Below are 17624 nucleotides of genomic sequence, written 5' to 3'. Positions count from 1 at the left end.
GCCACAGTTAACAACTTCCCTTTCCCTTTCCTATGCTCAATGCTGAGGGAATGAAACAGAAGACCACACTGGGTGGGGCCAGTCTTCAGCAGAGAGTGTGTGTGTATTTTCCTCTTCTTGAAAGCAGGTCAAGTGCAACCCTTAACCTTCTGAAAGATTGGGGAGGGGGCGGGGCTGGCTGCCGTTCGTTGTATCCGCGCTGAATAAAGTTTGCTTTGTTCTGGGGGGCGTGGCCTCGTCTCCCTGGTGACGGTGCTGAAGATGGCGGCTTCAGCGCTGCTGTGGAGGCGGCTCCTGCAGGTCTTACCTCGGCCGGGACTGGTGGCGCTGCTCGGACGCTTCTCGGAGCGCTGGTTCCAGGGTCGGGAGCGCGGCAAGAGGTGAGAGAAGCAACGGGGACCTGGGTGTCCTGGGTAGTGAAGCGGACGCGGCGGGCGAAGGGCTGGGAGGAGGCCGAAACGCCGAACCTGCGCGCATGCGCATGGTGGGAAAGGGGGGCGGAGCAATAAGAACACGTGCTCAGTGCTAGAACAGTGGCTCCTGGAGCTGAGGGGAGGTTGGGGATGAGTCAGTGTAGCCTTGTTGATGTCTGACTTGCTGGTTATCTATTGTTTATTGGGAGGGGGAAGATTCTGCAGCCTCCACTTTGTGCTCAGGCATCTTGAATGGCTGGTGGGGATGCTCAAGCCTCATAATAAGTACATAAGTAGTGCCATACTGGGAAAGACCAAAGGTCCATCTAGCCCAGCATCCTGTCACCGACAGTGGCCAATCCAGGTCAAGGGCACCTGGCACGCTCCCCAAACGTAAAAACATTCCAGACAAGTTATACCTAAAAATGCGGAATTTTTCCAAGTCCATTTAATAGCGGTCTATGGACTTGTCCTTTAGGAATCTATCTAACCCCTTTTTAAACTCCGTCAAGCTAACCGCCCGTACCACGTTCTCCGGCAACGAATTCCAGAGTCTAATTACACGTTGGGTGAAGAAAAATTTTCTCCGATTCGTTTTAAATTTACCACACTGTAGCTTCAACTCATGCCCTCTAGTCCTAGTATTTTTGGATAGCGTGAACAGTCGCTTCACATCCACCCGATCCATTCCACTCATTATTTTATACACTTCTATCATATCTCCCCTCAGCCGTCTCTTCTCCAAGCTGAAAAGCCCTAGCCTTCTCAGCCTCTCTTCATAGGAAAGTCGTCCCATCCCCACTATCATTTTCGTCGCCCTTCGCTGTACCTTTTCCAATTCTACTATATCTTTTTTGAGATACGGAGACCAGTACTGAACACAATACTCCAGGTGCGGTCGCACCATGGAGCGATACAACGGCATTATAACATCCGCACACCTGGACTCCATATCCTTCCTAATAACACCCAACATTCTATTCGCTTTCCTAGCCGCAGCAGCACACTGAGCAGAAGGTTTCAGCGTATCATCGACGACGACACCCAGATCCCTTTCTTGATCCGTAACTCCTAACGCGGAACCTTGCAAGACGTAGCTATAATTCGGGTTCCTCTTACCCACATGCATCACTTTGCACTTGTCAACATTGAACTTCATCTGCCACTTGCACGCCCATTCTCCCAGTCTCGCAAGGTCCTCCAAAACACTCCAAAGCCTGAACCTCCTCTTATGAAAGTAACTCAGCAGCATGCTTTCTAACATCCAACGTTGGCATGCCACGCATGCTCAGTTAACATGTCAGTGGTTAGAAAACGTGCTGCTCACTTCCTAACATAAAGGAGGTTCGGGCTGCAGAGCTATTTGGTTGGCAGGGCTTGGGCATCCCCACCAGCAAAGGTAACAGTTTTAATGAGGGGAGAGTGCAAAAAGGAATGGATGGTCCCAGTCTCTCTTCTCCCCCCCTCCCCCCCAATGGGCTGCTGGCTACACCCCTGTGTTTGGTGTGGCGGTTTAGGGGATCCCTCTGAGTGTTTGCCCCAGGCCTGCTTTTAACTTTCGGCAGCCCTGGGGAAGAACGCACACCCCACCATGGGCAGATTGGTGTAAAGAATTCCATAACCTAGCTGCTAGAATGAAAAGAACTGTTTGCCTAGTAGATTCATAGTGGGCACTGGTGGGAGAAGGGAGAATGAAATGGTGAGCATTTTTACAAAATGGAGGTATTATGTATAATGTATAAGGGGACTCTTATGTGTATAAGAAAGTTATATCTCTTTGGTTCTATTTGCATACTGTTTCAATAAAGACCTCGTTGAAATATAAAAGAAGAGAAATGGTGAGCATCTGCAGAACAAAGACGCCTTGAAGGAGTATAAGGCAGAATCAAATTGGACAGATAGGAAAGGACTCCAGTGTGAAGGGCTTTGAAAGCCAAACACAAGATCTTAAATTGAATTGCTTATAGACTGGGAGCCAGTGGAGAGATTTCAACAAAGATGTACAATGATCAAACCGATTAGCATCGCAAAGAAAGCAAACTGATGTGCTGTGAGGTGTTTGGAAGATACCAACAACAAAAAGTGGAGAAATATTCAGTTCCTAAGATCCTAGAACACACCGATCAAGGAGTAGGGTGGGCTGATTCTTCCAAAGAACACAAGGGAGATGCTAGTTCTATGTATAAGGATTTATTGGGAAAACACCAAAGACTTGACACAGCAGCTGTGTTTCGACGCTTATGCGTCTGCCTCAGGAGTCTGAGAAAATAATATAGAATTAGATAAGTGGTGTATCCAATATGATGTGCGTTAAACCAACGAGAGGGGGAGCGATTTTGAATCTGGTCCTTTGTGGCATGCAGGGCATAGTGTGAGAGGGATAAACCCACAAAGGAAATCAACTGTAGCTGCATTTAGTTTTCAAAAGGGCGACTATAATAAAATGAGAAATGATTAAAAGGAAGCTAAAAAGATTGGCTGCAAAGGTTAGGAAACTAAATCAGGCATGGACGGTATTCAAAAATACCATCTTGGAAGCCCAGACCAGATGCATTCCATGTAGTTGCAAAGGTGGCAAGAAGAGAAAATGCCAGCATGGTTAAAAGGTGAAGAAAAAGAGGCCATTACAGCCAAAAGATTGTCCTTCAAAGAATGGAAAAAGGACCCAAATGAGGTCAAATGCAAAGCATTGATAAAGAAGGCTAAAAGAGAATATGAAGAGAAACTTGCCACCGAGGCTAAAACTCACAGTGACAAATTTTTCAGGTACATCAGAAGCAGAAAGCCTGTGAAGAAATCAGTGGGACCATAGAAGTCTGCCTGGCACTGGTTTTGCTTCCCAGTTGCTGGAGTTGCCGTTTAATCACCACTAAGTTTGTTTCCATGTGGATTCCTTTGGGTTTATCCCACGCGTTTTTCATCTCCACCACCTCCCACGGGAGGGCATTCCAGGTATCTACCACCCTTTCTGAGGTGGCCCCCCTGCAACCTAAATTCACGTTCTCTAGTAGTACCACCACCTACCCGATTCTGGAAAAGGTCTGTTTGTATATTAATACCTTTCAAATATTTGAAAGTGTTTATCTTATCACTCGTATCTTTAGAACAGAATAGCCATACAGGGTCAGGCCAGTGATCCATCTAGCCAAGTATCCTGTTTCCAGCAGTGGCCAATTCAGGTCACAAGTACTTGACAGTATTCCAAATAATAGTAGCAAAATTCTTGCTACTGATCCCAGGGACAAGCAGTGGCTTTCTCCATGTCTGTCTCAATAGCAGACTATGGAAGGTTCCTCCAGGAACTTGTCCAAACCCTTTTTAAACCCAGGTACACTAACCGCTGATACCACATCCTCTGGCAACGAGTTCCAGAGCATAACTATTTGTTGAGTTAAAAAAATTTCCTCCTATTCGTTTTAAAAGTAGTACCATATAACTTCATTGAGTGTCCCCTAGTCTTTGAACTTTTTGAAAGAGTAAAAAATCGATTTACGTTTACTGTTCTACACCACTAAGTATTTTGTAGACCTTTATCATATCCCCCCTCAGCTGTCTCTTTTCTAGGCTGAAGAGTCCTAACCTCTTTTTCCTCATACGAGTTTCATCCCCCTTAATCATTTTGGTCGCTCTTCTGTGTACCTTTTCTAATTCTGCTATATCTTTTTTGAGATACGGTGACCAGAATTGCACACAGTACTCAAAGATGTGGTCACACCATAGGGCAATACAGAGGCATTATGATTGTCTTATTTTCTATTCCTTTCCTAATAATTCCTAGCATCTTGCTTGCTTTTTTTGGCCTCCGCTGCATACTGGGCAGAAGATTTCAGTGTATTATCGCCAACGACACCTAGATCTTTTTCTTGGGTGCTGATCCCCAAGGTGGACCCTTTTATAAGGTAACTGTGATTTAGATTATTCTTTCTAATGTACATCACCTTGCATTTGTCCACATTAAATTTCATCTGCCATTTGGATGCCCAGTCTTCCAATTTCCTAAGGTCTAACTGCAATTTTTCACAGTCCGCATGTGTTTTAACAACCTTGAATAGTTTTGTGTCATCTGCAAATTTAATCACATAACTTGTTCTGATTTCCAGATCATTTATAAATGTTAAATAGCACCAGTCCCAGTAGAGATCCCTGTGGTACTCCACTATTCATCCTCCTCCACTGAGAGAATTGGCCATTTAACTAGTGAGGTAATTAAATTCACCGATGACACAAAATTATTCAGGGTCGTCAAGTCGCAAGAGGAATGTGAACGATTACAGGAGGACCTTGCGAGACTGGGAGAATGGGCGTGCAAGTGGCAGATGAAGTTCAATGTTGACAAGTGCAAAGTGATGCATGTGGGTAAGAGGAACCCGAATTATAGCTACGTCTTGCAAGGTTCCGCGTTAGGAGTTACGGATCAAGAAAGGGATCTGGGTGTCGTCGTCGATGATACGCTGAAACCTTCTGCTCAGTGTGCTGCTGCGGCTAGGAAAGCGAATAGAATGTTGGGTGTTATTAGGAAGGGTATGGAGTCCAGGTGTGCGGATGTTATAATGCCGTTGTATCGCTCCATGGTGCGACCGCACCTGGAGTATTGTGTTCAGTACTGGTCTCCGTATCTCAAAAAAGATATAGTAGAATTGGAAAAGGTACAGCGAAGGGCGACGAAAATGATAGTGGGGATGGGACGACTTTCCTATGAAGAGAGGCTGAGAATGCTAGGGCTTTTCAGCTTGGAGAAGAGACGGCTGAGGGGAGATATGATAGAAGTGTATAAAATAATGAGTGGAATGGATCGGGTGGATGTGAAGCGACTGTTCACGCTATTCAAAAATACTAGGACTAGAGGGCATGAGTTGAAGCTACAGTGTGGTAAATTTAAAACGAATCGGAGAAAATTTTTCTTCACCCAACGTGTAATTAGACTCTGGAATTCGTTGCCGGAGAACGTGGTACGGGCGGTTAGCTTGACGGAGTTTAAAAAGGGGTTAGATAGATTCCTAAAGGACAAGTCCATAGACCGCTATTAAATGGACTTGGAAAAATTCCGCATTTTTAGGTATAACTTGTCTGGAATGTTTTTACGTTTGGGGAGCGTGCCAGGTGCCCTTGACCTGGATTGGCCACTGTCGGTGACAGGATGCTGGGCTAGATGGACCTTTGGTCTTTCCCAGTATGGCACTACTTATGTACTTATGTACCTCCTAATCCATTGCCTCCTATCCCATGGTTCTTTAATTTTCTCAGGAGTCTCCCATGAAGGACTTTGTGAAATGTTTTCTGAAAATCTAGATACTCTACATCGACCGGTCCACATTTATTCACGCATTCAAAGAAATGAAGCAAATTGGTGAGGCAAAAATTCCCTTGGCTGAATCCATGTTGAAACTGTCCCATTAAACCATTTTTGTATGTTCAGTGATTTTATTCTTTATGATGATAGTTTCCACTATTTCGCTCAGCCCCTACGTCAGTTTACTGGTCTGTAATTTCCTGGATACCTTTTTAAAAAATAGGTGTTACATTGGCCACCCTCCAGTCTTCAGGTACTAGGGGCGATTTTAACAGGAGGTTACGGATTTTTCTGACCCACTTTGCCATTGGAAGTCAGTGTTGTGGCTGTCCTTATGCCCTTCTCATCGCTCATTTCAGAGCATAGTACACCAGTGTGATAACAGCTTTGAATCGTCTGGAAATATCTCAGAGTAGAAGACCTAACCCATTGTAAAGTTAACTGGTTGAGTCTATTAATTCCCGAGAAACATTTGATGGTCTGAATGTCTAAAAGCCAGAAGATGGGATCTGTTGACAATATTTTCCTGTTTCTCCAACATTGAGACAGAAGGCCAGAAGAGAAATAATTTGGAAGATCAGTGGAGGTTTGGGGTTGGGTGGGACTATGCTTCCACTGAACCTTACGGCCTCAGGTTTTGAAGGGTTATGGTTTATTCAGATTTGTTGAATCACCTTTTTAATAAATAATTCAAGGCGATATACAATAAAATGAAATCTTAGAAAGTAACTCCATTAAAAGCATAGAAAAGTGAACTATTCATACGTCTTGGCAGTGAACAGCAGCACTTCACATTTATGTCCAAAAAAGGGTTCATCTATCACTAAAGATATCCATGTAAAACTGAGTTTTGAGGCTGATGTTAAAGTTTTCAAAAGATGATTCTGAACAGATCACATGAGGCTAATTGCTCCAAAGGAACGGGTCATAAAATAAAATACACTTCTAGTTGACTTCCAGTAGGCCTGAGATAGACTGGGTAGAATGAGTCCGTTCGTTAATAGATTGAAGAAAGTGGACAAGGTGTGTGGGATCGTTTGTTTCAAAAGATAATGTGGTAATCCAGTGCCTTATATGTCAGGGTAGGTATTTTGAATTGAATTTTATAATTTACAGGAAGCCAGTGCAATTTTCAGAGGAGCAGAGTGATGTGGTCATTTTGTCTGGCATGACATAGTACACGAGCTGCAGTGTTTTGCAGTTCTTGAAGACTTTTTAATTCTGATTTAGGAATACCTGCATAAATAACATTACAATAATCAAGTCTTGAGCCTATAAAAGCATGGTACAGAGTATGTAATGAGTTGAAAACTACAAACCTCTAATTTTACGAAGAGCGTGAAAACCAGACTTTATTACCAAAGAAATTTGCACAGAAACTTGGTTTCACGTCAAGGAACAGTCCCAGATACTTGAATTGACTCACAGGCTGGACTGGCGTACTGAACAGAACGGGTGTAAGTGAAGGGACAGGGGGGGTGACCTTTGATCCAATCAGCTGTAGTCTTTTGCGGATTTAGAATTAGGTGATGCTTCTGTAACCACTTTACCACATTATCTAAACACTTTTGCAAAGAGACCAGATTAAGATTGCTATTAGCGGTGAAATGAATAATAAAAATGTCCGCATAAAAGAAGGGCCTTGAGGGGACTCTACACTATAGAACGCAATAATGTAATCGACTCAGGGTTGACCTCAATCTTCCTTCTAAGCTGTGTGGGAGTCCTCCACCTACATTCCTACCAGTAGGGGTGCTGTATCAATATTACATTTTCAATTGCACCACCCCTTGCTGGCAGCTTTGGTTGACCTTGAAACCGTTTCCAAACTCAGATTCACAGTCAATTGAGGAAGAGTAAACATGATATAGCAGCTGAATATTGTGTCATAATAGTAGTTGCTTACTGTATGATCCTGCATTAGGGAGGCTAGATGACTGACTGTGTAAATTCTTGATGTCTTCTCGACTTAGAGGGGTGTTTTGAATTGGTTAAATAATAACATAAGGTATTGACAAAATTTCCACCCTTGGTTTAGTAGGTTGAGAGTCTTCAGCTTGGAGAAGAAAAGACTGGGAGGATATGATAGGCCCTTTCACTGGTGATTTTATAAACTTCTGTCAAAAATGACAAGTATTAAAACAGATGTACTCTTTACTTGGTACCTGAAGTATATTCTGTGTTACATATGTTTGTGGGGTCAGCCTGTACACCTCTCGGGGCTCGAGGCACTTGCTTGTAACTAATGTATCTCTAGAGCAGGTTTGTCCAACCTACGGCCCACGGGCCAGAATCTGGCCACCAAGTGCTTTTTTTCAGGCCCTCAAGAAGCGTGGCAATTTTTGTGGTGCATTACAGTGGGATTCCTGTTTCCCCACCATGACTGCTCTCCGTAAGCTCGAGCCATGTATAGGGTTACCATATGGCTCCAGAAAAAGGAGGCCGGATTGAGCCAGCCGGGTTTTACTTCCATTGCTTTCAATGGAAGTAATTGAGCCAGCCGGGTTTTACTTCCATTGCTTTTCCATTGAAAGCAATGGAAGTAAAACCTGGCTGGCTCAATCCGTCCTCCTTTTTCTGGCGCCATATGGTAACCCTAGCCATGTATTGCTAGAAGTTTGGCTTGGTATGGGCAGTTTCAAGTCTCGTCAGACTTAAACTGTGAGAACAACCCAAACGTTAGTACAGCTGAAGCTTGCAGAGATCTGTGTCGCTGTAGGAAAGCAGGAATCCCGTTGTTTGTTCTGCATCTGAAGCCTAGTGAGGGGGAGGGGAGTCATAAGAGAGAGGCTGGGGAGGGGATAATGCACCGTCATATTTTGCCACTATTTGATAAACATGCAGCAAAATATAATGGTGTGTGCGATGGTCCTCCAAACGTTACAAAATATAAAACATGGTCCCCAGTAGAAAAGGGTTGGCCAAGCCTGCGCTACAGTGACAGGTGGTATGGAAACAATTTAGGCTTTTAAATGTACTAGTACTAATGGACACTATAAAATGAATTGGTAGCAGGTTAAAAACAAACTTGGGGGCCCCTTTTATTAAGCTGTGATAGTAAATGGGCTTATTGCAGCCTAACGCGGGACTTCCCTAACATAGTAGTAATATAGTAAATGACGGCAGATAAAGACCTTATGGTCCATCCAGTCTTTCCAACAAAATAAACTCATTTTACATGGTATGTGATACTTTATACCCAAGTTTGATTTGTCCTTGCCATTCTCAGGGCACAGACCATAGAAGTCTGCCCAGCACTGTTCTTGGACTAAAAGTTCTAAAGCTAATGTCGAAACCCCTTAAATTTACACTCCAGCCCATCCATATCTACTCAGTCACGATCAGGGCATAGACCGTAGAAGTCTGCTCAGCAACGTGATAAGTCCATTTCTAATGAGGCAAAAAAGAGATTTTTCCATTTGTTGAATTTCTGGCCGTGTTAGCATTAGCGAGTTGCCATTAATTTTTTTTTTAAAAATACAGGTTCTTACTTCCTCCTATTTAGGAGGCACTAAGGGCTCCTGCGTTATAAATGCGCTGGCTATGTTAGCTGAATAGCAATTCCATGCCGATTCTCTGCCGTGATGCTTTAGATGTCCTTTAGATTGTAAGCTCCTTTGAGCAGGGACTGTCCTTCTATGTTAAATTGTACAGCGCTGCGTAACCCTAGTAGCGCTTTAGAAATGTCAAATAGTAGTAGTAGCATGTCCTGTGTTAGGCCATTATTTTCCCCTCGTTAAGTGCACTTTAGTGCTTAATGCAGCTTAGTAAAAGGGCACCTTTGTGTTGATTGGTGCAGCTGTGGAATTTTTAGTTGGAGGATGTGGCCAGGTCTAGCAGTATAGCTGAGTTTAAAAGTGGTTTGGACAACTGTCTGGAGGACAGGTCCATTTAACAATTATTTGGTTGATGTGGGGTTTTTACCTCTTCTGGATGTCTTAATCTGCTTTGCCAGGTACTTGCAAAGGATATGAATTGGACCTTTCCTTAGCATCCTATCAGACCAGTCCAGACAAATGGGTTATGTAGTTCTTAAGAGTCAACCCTTAAGGGTATTGTGCCGCTATAGCAAGTTCAGTATATTCTTTGTCTCCAAGCGGATGGTTGATGGACACTGCAACTCCATCGTGGTGCTTCTCAGCCAGCTCCTGACCCTGTAGTTTCTGGAGTCAGTTAGTAGGATTTAGTAGGACCTTAGCCCGGAGTCCCTCCCCCCCCACTTATGCCAATATGCAGTTGTTGTTGGACCATGCAAAATATATTGTGAAAGGGAGAGGATAGAGATGCTTGGGTGAATCCTGTACAGGAAGTGTGGCAAAGAGTGGAAGATTAGCCTGCTGTGCTTTGTGGAAGGGTTGTGTCACTTCAGGAAAAGTGCAAGTCGTTTCATTGATGTTGCAATGAAAGTTACTATATGTAGAGTCTGCTGTACTGCTGAGTTTCAAAACAAAGCCTAGCTGGTAGGAATTCTTATAAGTGACTCAGGATGTGTAGTGGTCAATTTTTCTGGGAAATGCAGTCGTGAACTGTCTTTTTGGTGCTGAATATTCAGAGATTTATCATGAATCAGACTGGTAAAATTCAGTTACAGGAACTTGTGGAAATTTTCTTTTTGTTTTTGAAATAGTTCCTAATGCAGTTGTGGAAAAGGTTATATATATTTTTTCAGCCCATCAAGTCCCTGTTTTGCTGTCCTTCCTCCTCCCACACCACCACTATCCTGTTGGTAATGCACATACTGACACCTTCTGTTTGAATGTTTCACTTTCCTCTTTGCACCCTTCCAGGTCTTCATGGCTGCTCCTGGCACCACTGTTGACTCAGTCTGTCCCCCAGATCACTGTTCAGAAGTCCCCTCCTTGCTGTCTCTGCCCTGAGGATGTTCACAGATTTCAGTGGATAGGGAACTTGGTTCCAGAGTTTGGAATCTCAGGCTCTCAAGTCCGGGTACTTTCCTCCCCCATGGACTTCTATGATGTCATGAAGGTGAGTGTATGTTGTGGCTGGGAGTCGTTAAGACATTTAGCGGGTGTTAAAGAAGAATGAGATTGGGGTAAGATGAATTTGTGGCTGGCAGAGGGCTGAAGAAAAGAAATTGGATTCTTTTTTTCCCCTGGTTGACTTTGGTGTGTGGAAGCTCACTGAAGTACATAAGTATTGCCATACTGGGGCAGACCAAAGGTCCATCAAGCCCAGCATCTGGTTTCCAACAGTGGAGAAGTCAGGTCACAAATACCTGGCAAGATCCCCCAAAAAGTTCAAAACATTTTATACTACTTATCTCAGAAATAGTGGATTTTCCCCAAGTCCAATTTAATAATGGTCTGTGGACTTTTCCTTTAGAAAACAGTCCAATCCTTTTTTAAACTCTGCTAAGCTAACCGCCTTTACCACATTTTCTGGCAACGAATTCCACAGTTTAATTACACATTGAGTGAAAAAACATTTTCTCTGATTCGTTTTAAATTTACTACTTCGTAGTTTCATTGAATGCCCCTTAGGCGTATTTTTGGAAAGCGTAAACAGACACTTCACATCTACCCATTCAACCCCACTCATTATTTTATAGGCCTCTATCATATCTCCCCTCAGCTGTCTTTTCTCTAAGCTGAAGAACCCTAGCCACTTTAGCCTTTCCTCATAGGGAAGTCGTCCTATCCCCTTTATCATTTTCGTCGCCCTTCTCTGCACCTTTTCTAATTCAACTTTAACTGTTTGAGATGCGGTGACCAGAATTGAGCACAATATTTGAGGTGCGGTTGCACCATGGAGCGATACAAAGGCATTGTAACATCCTCATTTTTGTTTTCCATTCCTTTCCTAATAATACCTAACATTCTATTTGCTTTCATAGCCACAGCAGCACACTGAGCAGAAGGTTTCAACGTATCATCAACAACGACACCTAGATCCCTTTCTTGGTCCGTGACTCCTAACGTGGAAGCTTGCATGACGTAGCTATAATTCGGGTTCCTCTTTCCCACATGCATCACTTTGCACTTGCTCACATTAAACGTCATCTGCCATTTAGACGCCCAGTCTCCCAGTCTCGTAAGGTCCTCTTGTAATTTTTCACAATCCTCCCTCAATTTAACTACTTCGAATAACTTTGTGTCGTCAGCAAATTTAATTACCTCACTAGTTACTCCCATTTCTAGGTCACTTATAAATATGTTAAAAAGCAGCGGTCCCAGCATAGACCCCTGGGGAACCCCACTATCTACCCTTCTCCATTGAGAATACTGACCATTTAACCCTAATCTCTGTTTTCTATCTTTTAACCAGGTTTTAATCCACAATAGAACACTACCTCCTATCCCATGATTCTCCAATTGATCTTTCATGAGGTACTTTGTCAAACGTCTTCTGAAAATCCAGATACACAATGAGGCATATTTTCAAAGCACTTAGCCTTCCAAAGTTCTACAGGTTTCTATGGAACTTTGGAAGGCTAAGTGCTTTGAAAATATGCCTAAATGTCAACCAGCTCACCCTTATTTACATGTCTGTTCACCCCCTCAAAGAAATGTAGTAGATTGGTGAGGCAAGATTTCCCTTCACTAAATCCATGAGCCCAGGGAGGGTGTTCTAAGCTATTGTACAGCAGGCCACACGTATGAATGGGAAATAGGGAACATGCTTTCTAGATCCTCTGGGTGGATGATTCTTAAAAAAGGAAGTTGAAGAGGGGAATAACTAAATAGGGAAATCCCCTGACAGCTTCAGATGAAAACCCATGGTGCCACAATCAGCTGAGTCAGGTTTAACCTAAAAGGGGCAGGGTGAATCAGCTAAACAAAGTAATTCTCACCCACTCTCCCAGCCCCCTCCTCTAATAATAAATATACTATGAATATCTTCTGCTTTTTCTAGTTTCTCTCCTCTGAAATAATCTCAAGGCTTGAAAAATGCACTTACTGCCTGATCACAAAGGACCATTACCCGCTTTTAGCCAAAATGTGGAATGGGTGAAAATATCACTCCTTTAAAATCCTCCCTTTATGAAATATGTACGTTCCTTTATCCTTACCACTGTCCCCAAGTGCGGGCTCCTCAGCTTAGAGAAATGTTCTGCATTTCTAAACCATTGTGTCCCTCTCTAATATCCTCGTGTTAGAATTAGGAGGGTGAAAGTAATTTTTTCCTGGATCCATCTTTAAACAATACCAGTTCCAACTTAGTCGGATCTCTATACAGATTAACTTTCACATCCGATCCCAAAAGAAAATCCCTTCCTTGAAAGAACTGATTGAAGGGGTTCTTACCTTCCAACAAATCTCAGAACTGACCGTGTGTCACTAGAATGCCTTGGGTGAAGAGATCTCTACGCGAAATAAACCCAATAGCCACCAATAGAGGCTAAATGAATGAACACTGCCTCCGAGCCTACATCCAACTTTCACCTGCCGCCAAATATCTACCAGAGGACCAAGGATGTGATGTCTTAAGGGCTTCACACTCCAGCCCACTCCTTCCTCTTTCTCCTGACCCCTCCGATTTCAACAATAGAGTATTGCTCCATTACATGTTATTCTAAGGGCACTCCTATCATCGTAGAAGCTTCAAAGTGAAGCTCCCACAGGGCCTTTAGTACAGCAGTTTGATAATATCGTTTCAAGTTGGGCAGCCCCACCCTGCCCCGCACCCAATTTTCCACCCCACTTTTGGTCTCTGATTAGCCCATACAAAGAATCTCAACAACCCTTTCCATTTTCCGAAACTGTTCGGAATTTCAATTGGTAGTTGAGCAAAAAGAAATACAAATTTAGGCAAGATAATCATCTGTACCACCGCTACCCTGCCCCACCAGGTCAACCAAAGTGGACCCCATGATGCCAAATCTTGTATTTGCTGAGTAAGCTGCTCATAGTTTCTCTCCTGATCTGTGTGTGTCAGTCTCTCACCCCCTAGCACATAATACTCTTTTGAGTTTTTACAACTTTGCATTTCTTCGCGTTAAATTTAGTTGAATGTTTGGCTGTTCATTCTTATAATTTTGGTAGGTCTCTTCTCCTGTTGTTCACTCCCTCTGGGGAGTCCACTCTTGTAAATCTTGGTGTCTGCAAAAAGGCAAATTTTTCCTTCTAATTCTTCAGCAATGTCAGTCACATATGCTGAATAGAATCGGCCCCAGTACCGATCCCTGAGGCACTGACTCCACTACTTATCTTTCTATCCTCTGAGTAAACTCCGTTTACCACCACCGTGTGCCATCTGTCAATCAATCAATTTCCAATCCAGTTCACCATTTTGTTCTAACCTTAGGTTGCTGAGTTTATTTATGAATCTCCTATGAGGGACTGTCAACAGCCTTACAGAAATCTAACTAGACTACATCTAGCGCGTGTCCACTATCCAATTCTCTGGTCACCCAGTCAAAGATTAATCAGATTTGTTTGGCACGATTTTCCTTTGGTGAAACCATGTTGCTTTGGATCTTGTAATCTGTTGGATTCTTGGAAACTCACTATTTTTTTTATTTATTTATTGCTTTTGTATCCCACATTATCCCACCTGTTTGCAGGCTCAATGTGGCTTACATAGTTTTGTTAACATTGTCATTTCAGGATATCGGATACAGTTAGTAATGTGAAACGATTAAGGAAGGGAAGACAGAAGAAGGAAGAGATTGATTAGGGTAGTTATAGAAGTGGGCGTTCATAATTGAGTGGGTTAGTGAGGCTATAGGTTCTCATTGTAGGCCTTGTTGAAGAAGAATGTCTTCAGAGGTTTTCAAAAGATAGTTGTTTCGTTGATTGCTTTCAAGTCTGTAGGTAATGCATTCCATAGCTGCGTGCTCATGTAAGAGAAGGCAGTGGCATGCATCAGCTTGTATTTAAGACCTTTGCAGCTGGGGTAGTGCAGGTTGAGAAATTTGCGGGATGACCTTTTGGCATTTCTGGGAGGCAAGTCCACGAGGTTTAGCATCTAGATTGGGGCGTCTGTGTGAATGATTTTGTGTACAATCGTGCAGATCTTGAACGCAATGTGTTCCGTAAGTAGGAGCCAGTGAAGCTTCTCTCTTAGGGTTTTTACACGTTTAAATTTAGTTTTTCCAAATATGAGTCTGGCGGCCGTATTCTGGGCAGTTTGGAGTTTTTTGATTGTCTGTTCTTTGCATCCGGCGTACAGTGCATTGCAGTAGTCCAGATGACTTATTACCATTTCTTTGAGCAGCGCCTTCATTACCTTTTGAACTTCTGAAGTATGGCTTACCTGCCTATAGTTTCCTACTTCTGTGTCTCCACTTTTGAGAAGTGACCACATCCGCTCTTCTCCAGTCCTACAGAATCTTCCCTGTCTCCAAGGATTTATTAAACCTTTAAGAGGGTCTGCCAGAACCTTTCTTAGCTCCCTCATGATTCTGGGATGGATCCCATCCGGCCCCATGACCTTGTCCACTTTCAGTTTTTCAAGTTGTTTATAAACTTTCTTCGGTGAACTCAGAAGTAATTAAACACATCTGCTTTTTCCTCATCACTCCCTTGCGCTTTCTTTTCTTTTAATTTAACTTGAAGAAATATAAAACTACCCTTAGGGCCTAATCATAAAGGACTGCACAGGCTTTACCACTTCTACCATCTGCTGAGTGAGAACAGACTGATTTTCAGGGGACTGCACAGCCCACTTATAGGCTGACTTGAAACTCAGTGGTTCTTAGTCTCCATCTCCTTGTAGAAGTGCATAAAGCCCATCTGTGCCAGTCTGGAGCAGGAGTAGGCAACCTTGGTCCTCAAGGGCCACATCCCAGTTGGGTTTTCAGGATTTTCTCAATGAATATGCATGAGATCTATTTGCATACCCCGCCTCCATTTGTATGCAAATGGAACTTTTGGATTATGTAACTTTATTTTTCATAATCTGTATGGTTCTGTATTTTTGATTTTGTTTTAAATACTGTATATGTAAACCGCTTGGATGTATTTATGATGGGTGACATATCAGAAACTGGATAAACTTAAAATTACTTTTTGTCTTCAGCTTAAATAAAAGCTATTAAAATACTGATTTCTTAAGAATGTTGACCAGTATTTGTGATTTCTTCCACATTCAGACACAAATAAAGCTGGCCAAGAGAAGAGTGGTGCTTGCCTCTCTGTACCTGGGTACTGGGCCCCTGGAGCAGGCGCTGGTAAGTGATGTACCCGAGTGTAGTGTGAGGAAGGCTTAGCAGCAGAGCACCTCACACATGCATTACATTAACAGGGCACAGGCTTGGTGAAGGAAGATGTTAAGGGTCATCTTTTTCACCTCTTGGTCATGGGGAACGGACTGAGCTTGAAAGGAGTCTTGTCTTCTGGACCCAGTCAATGCTCCATATTTAGCTGCCCTCCACCCGGTAGATTTTGAAAACTAGTGGAAGTAGCAGAGAATACTGGCAGTGGTTGCTATAAGTACTATGGGGTCATTTGCTCACTGCCGATGGTGTTATTTTCGGGTATTGAAAGCCGGCTTCATCTTTGAATATCCAGTTATTTTTAAGCCAGCTAACACATAGCTGCTTAAGTCAGTATCCAGCACTTAAGCAGTCGACTGTGGGTTGCCGCATAAAAATAGGACAGACTTTTTTTATGCATAAAACCTGGCCACTTAAGGGCTGAATATTGGCTGCCTCTGCCCCTGGAATGCCTCCAACATAGCCGGCTTTGGGGTTGGCGGTGATATTCAAGCGGTACTTAGCCGCTAGCACCGACCAAGTGATTTAACTGGTCAGTGGCCGACTAGATGGCTTTGAATATCGGGCTCCATGTTTTTATAATTTGGCTCTTGTCCCACTGCATGTCAGACTGAGTCAGCTATGACTCGGCTTCTCTTTTCTTTTCCTGCATAAGAAGGGCTCAGTAGAAAGATCTGGATGGGCTGGTTTGGGGCTTCGATGGCAGCTTTGGTAGTTGAGGAACAAGTCCAGTGCTGGGCAGACTTCTATGCCTGTGCCCTGAAATGAATCGAGCCAAACAATTCAGAGACTAAGGATAAAAACTCTCAGACCTGTGACGCTACGGCCAATCACCATCCACTCATCGCACTTATTGCCCCCAGCAGCTAAGTTGAAAGTTCAATGTTTAAATCAGTCAACATTCTACTACAGAAACAAGGATATTAAATCAGCAAATCACTTCTATTGCTTATATGCTATAATATCCAATGTATTGATGATGGAAGTGCTGATCTGAAGTTTCAAAACACATGGGGTGCAGCAGTGATGAGCCAAAATTCAACTTGCAGGTGCCAGAATTAATCCGAAAGTGATGTAGTGCAGTGCTCAGAACAAAATAAATATATTTAATATTTGGATTTCCATTATCATTTGAAAGCTAAGTATATTGGATATTATATAAGCAATATAATTGCTGATTTAATATCCTTGTTTCTGTAGTAGAATGTTGACTGATTTAAACATTGAACTTTCAACTTAGCTGCTGGGGGCAATAGGTGGGATGACTGGATGGTGATTGGTCATCAACTTGTTGGTGTAGCCCTGAGCATCAAAAATTTGTTAAGGAATTTTTATTCTTCGTCCTTGAGTTGTTTTGGTTGATACATTAAGAGCGAGACTATTTATTGGAGTTGATTCCTATTGTGAAAGTACAAAAGGACAAATCACAATCAAGTATGCATATGTAGTATCTTGCACTTGTGCTTATCCAGGTTTTGCTGCAGTCAGAAAATCAGTGTTCTACATACACACCACCTGTTGGCTATTCAGTCTAACTGGGACAGTAGTTAACCATATGTTCTCTGGAAGGTAACCTAATCTATAACATCTCCTTTTTTGATAGGTGGATTCTATACAAGAAAGTTTAGAGAGCTCACGGTTGTCGAGCCTCCGCGTCTCCATTCTCTTAGACTTTACCAGAGGATCCCGGGGTATGCATTTTGGATGCTCTATTCCACATACCTTCTTTTCCTTAATAAATGGT

General features: G+C 42.9%; 1 protein-coding gene across 2 annotated transcripts in view; it reads left to right on the top strand.

Moving 5' to 3' along the window:
* Positions 1–249: 249 nt before the first annotated feature.
* PGS1 (phosphatidylglycerophosphate synthase 1) overlaps positions 250–17624 on the top strand; it is a 50689-nt gene continuing 33314 nt past the window's right edge. For both annotated transcript variants that reach the window (XM_030208643.1, XM_030208644.1), the window contains exons 1-4: positions 250–380; positions 10491–10689; positions 15758–15835; positions 17484–17571. In XM_030208643.1, coding sequence (XP_030064503.1) covers positions 262–380; positions 10491–10689; positions 15758–15835; positions 17484–17571 — 484 coding nt within the window. In that variant the 5' untranslated portion in view covers positions 250–261. The remainder of the gene's footprint in view (positions 381–10490; positions 10690–15757; positions 15836–17483; positions 17572–17624) is intronic.

This window comes from Microcaecilia unicolor, chromosome 6 (genome assembly GCF_901765095.1).
Source record: "Microcaecilia unicolor chromosome 6, aMicUni1.1, whole genome shotgun sequence".
Classification (NCBI taxonomy): domain Eukaryota; kingdom Metazoa; phylum Chordata; class Amphibia; order Gymnophiona; family Siphonopidae; genus Microcaecilia; species Microcaecilia unicolor.
Note: the sequence above shows the minus strand (reverse complement) of the source record. Positions and strands in the feature narration are given on the sequence as shown.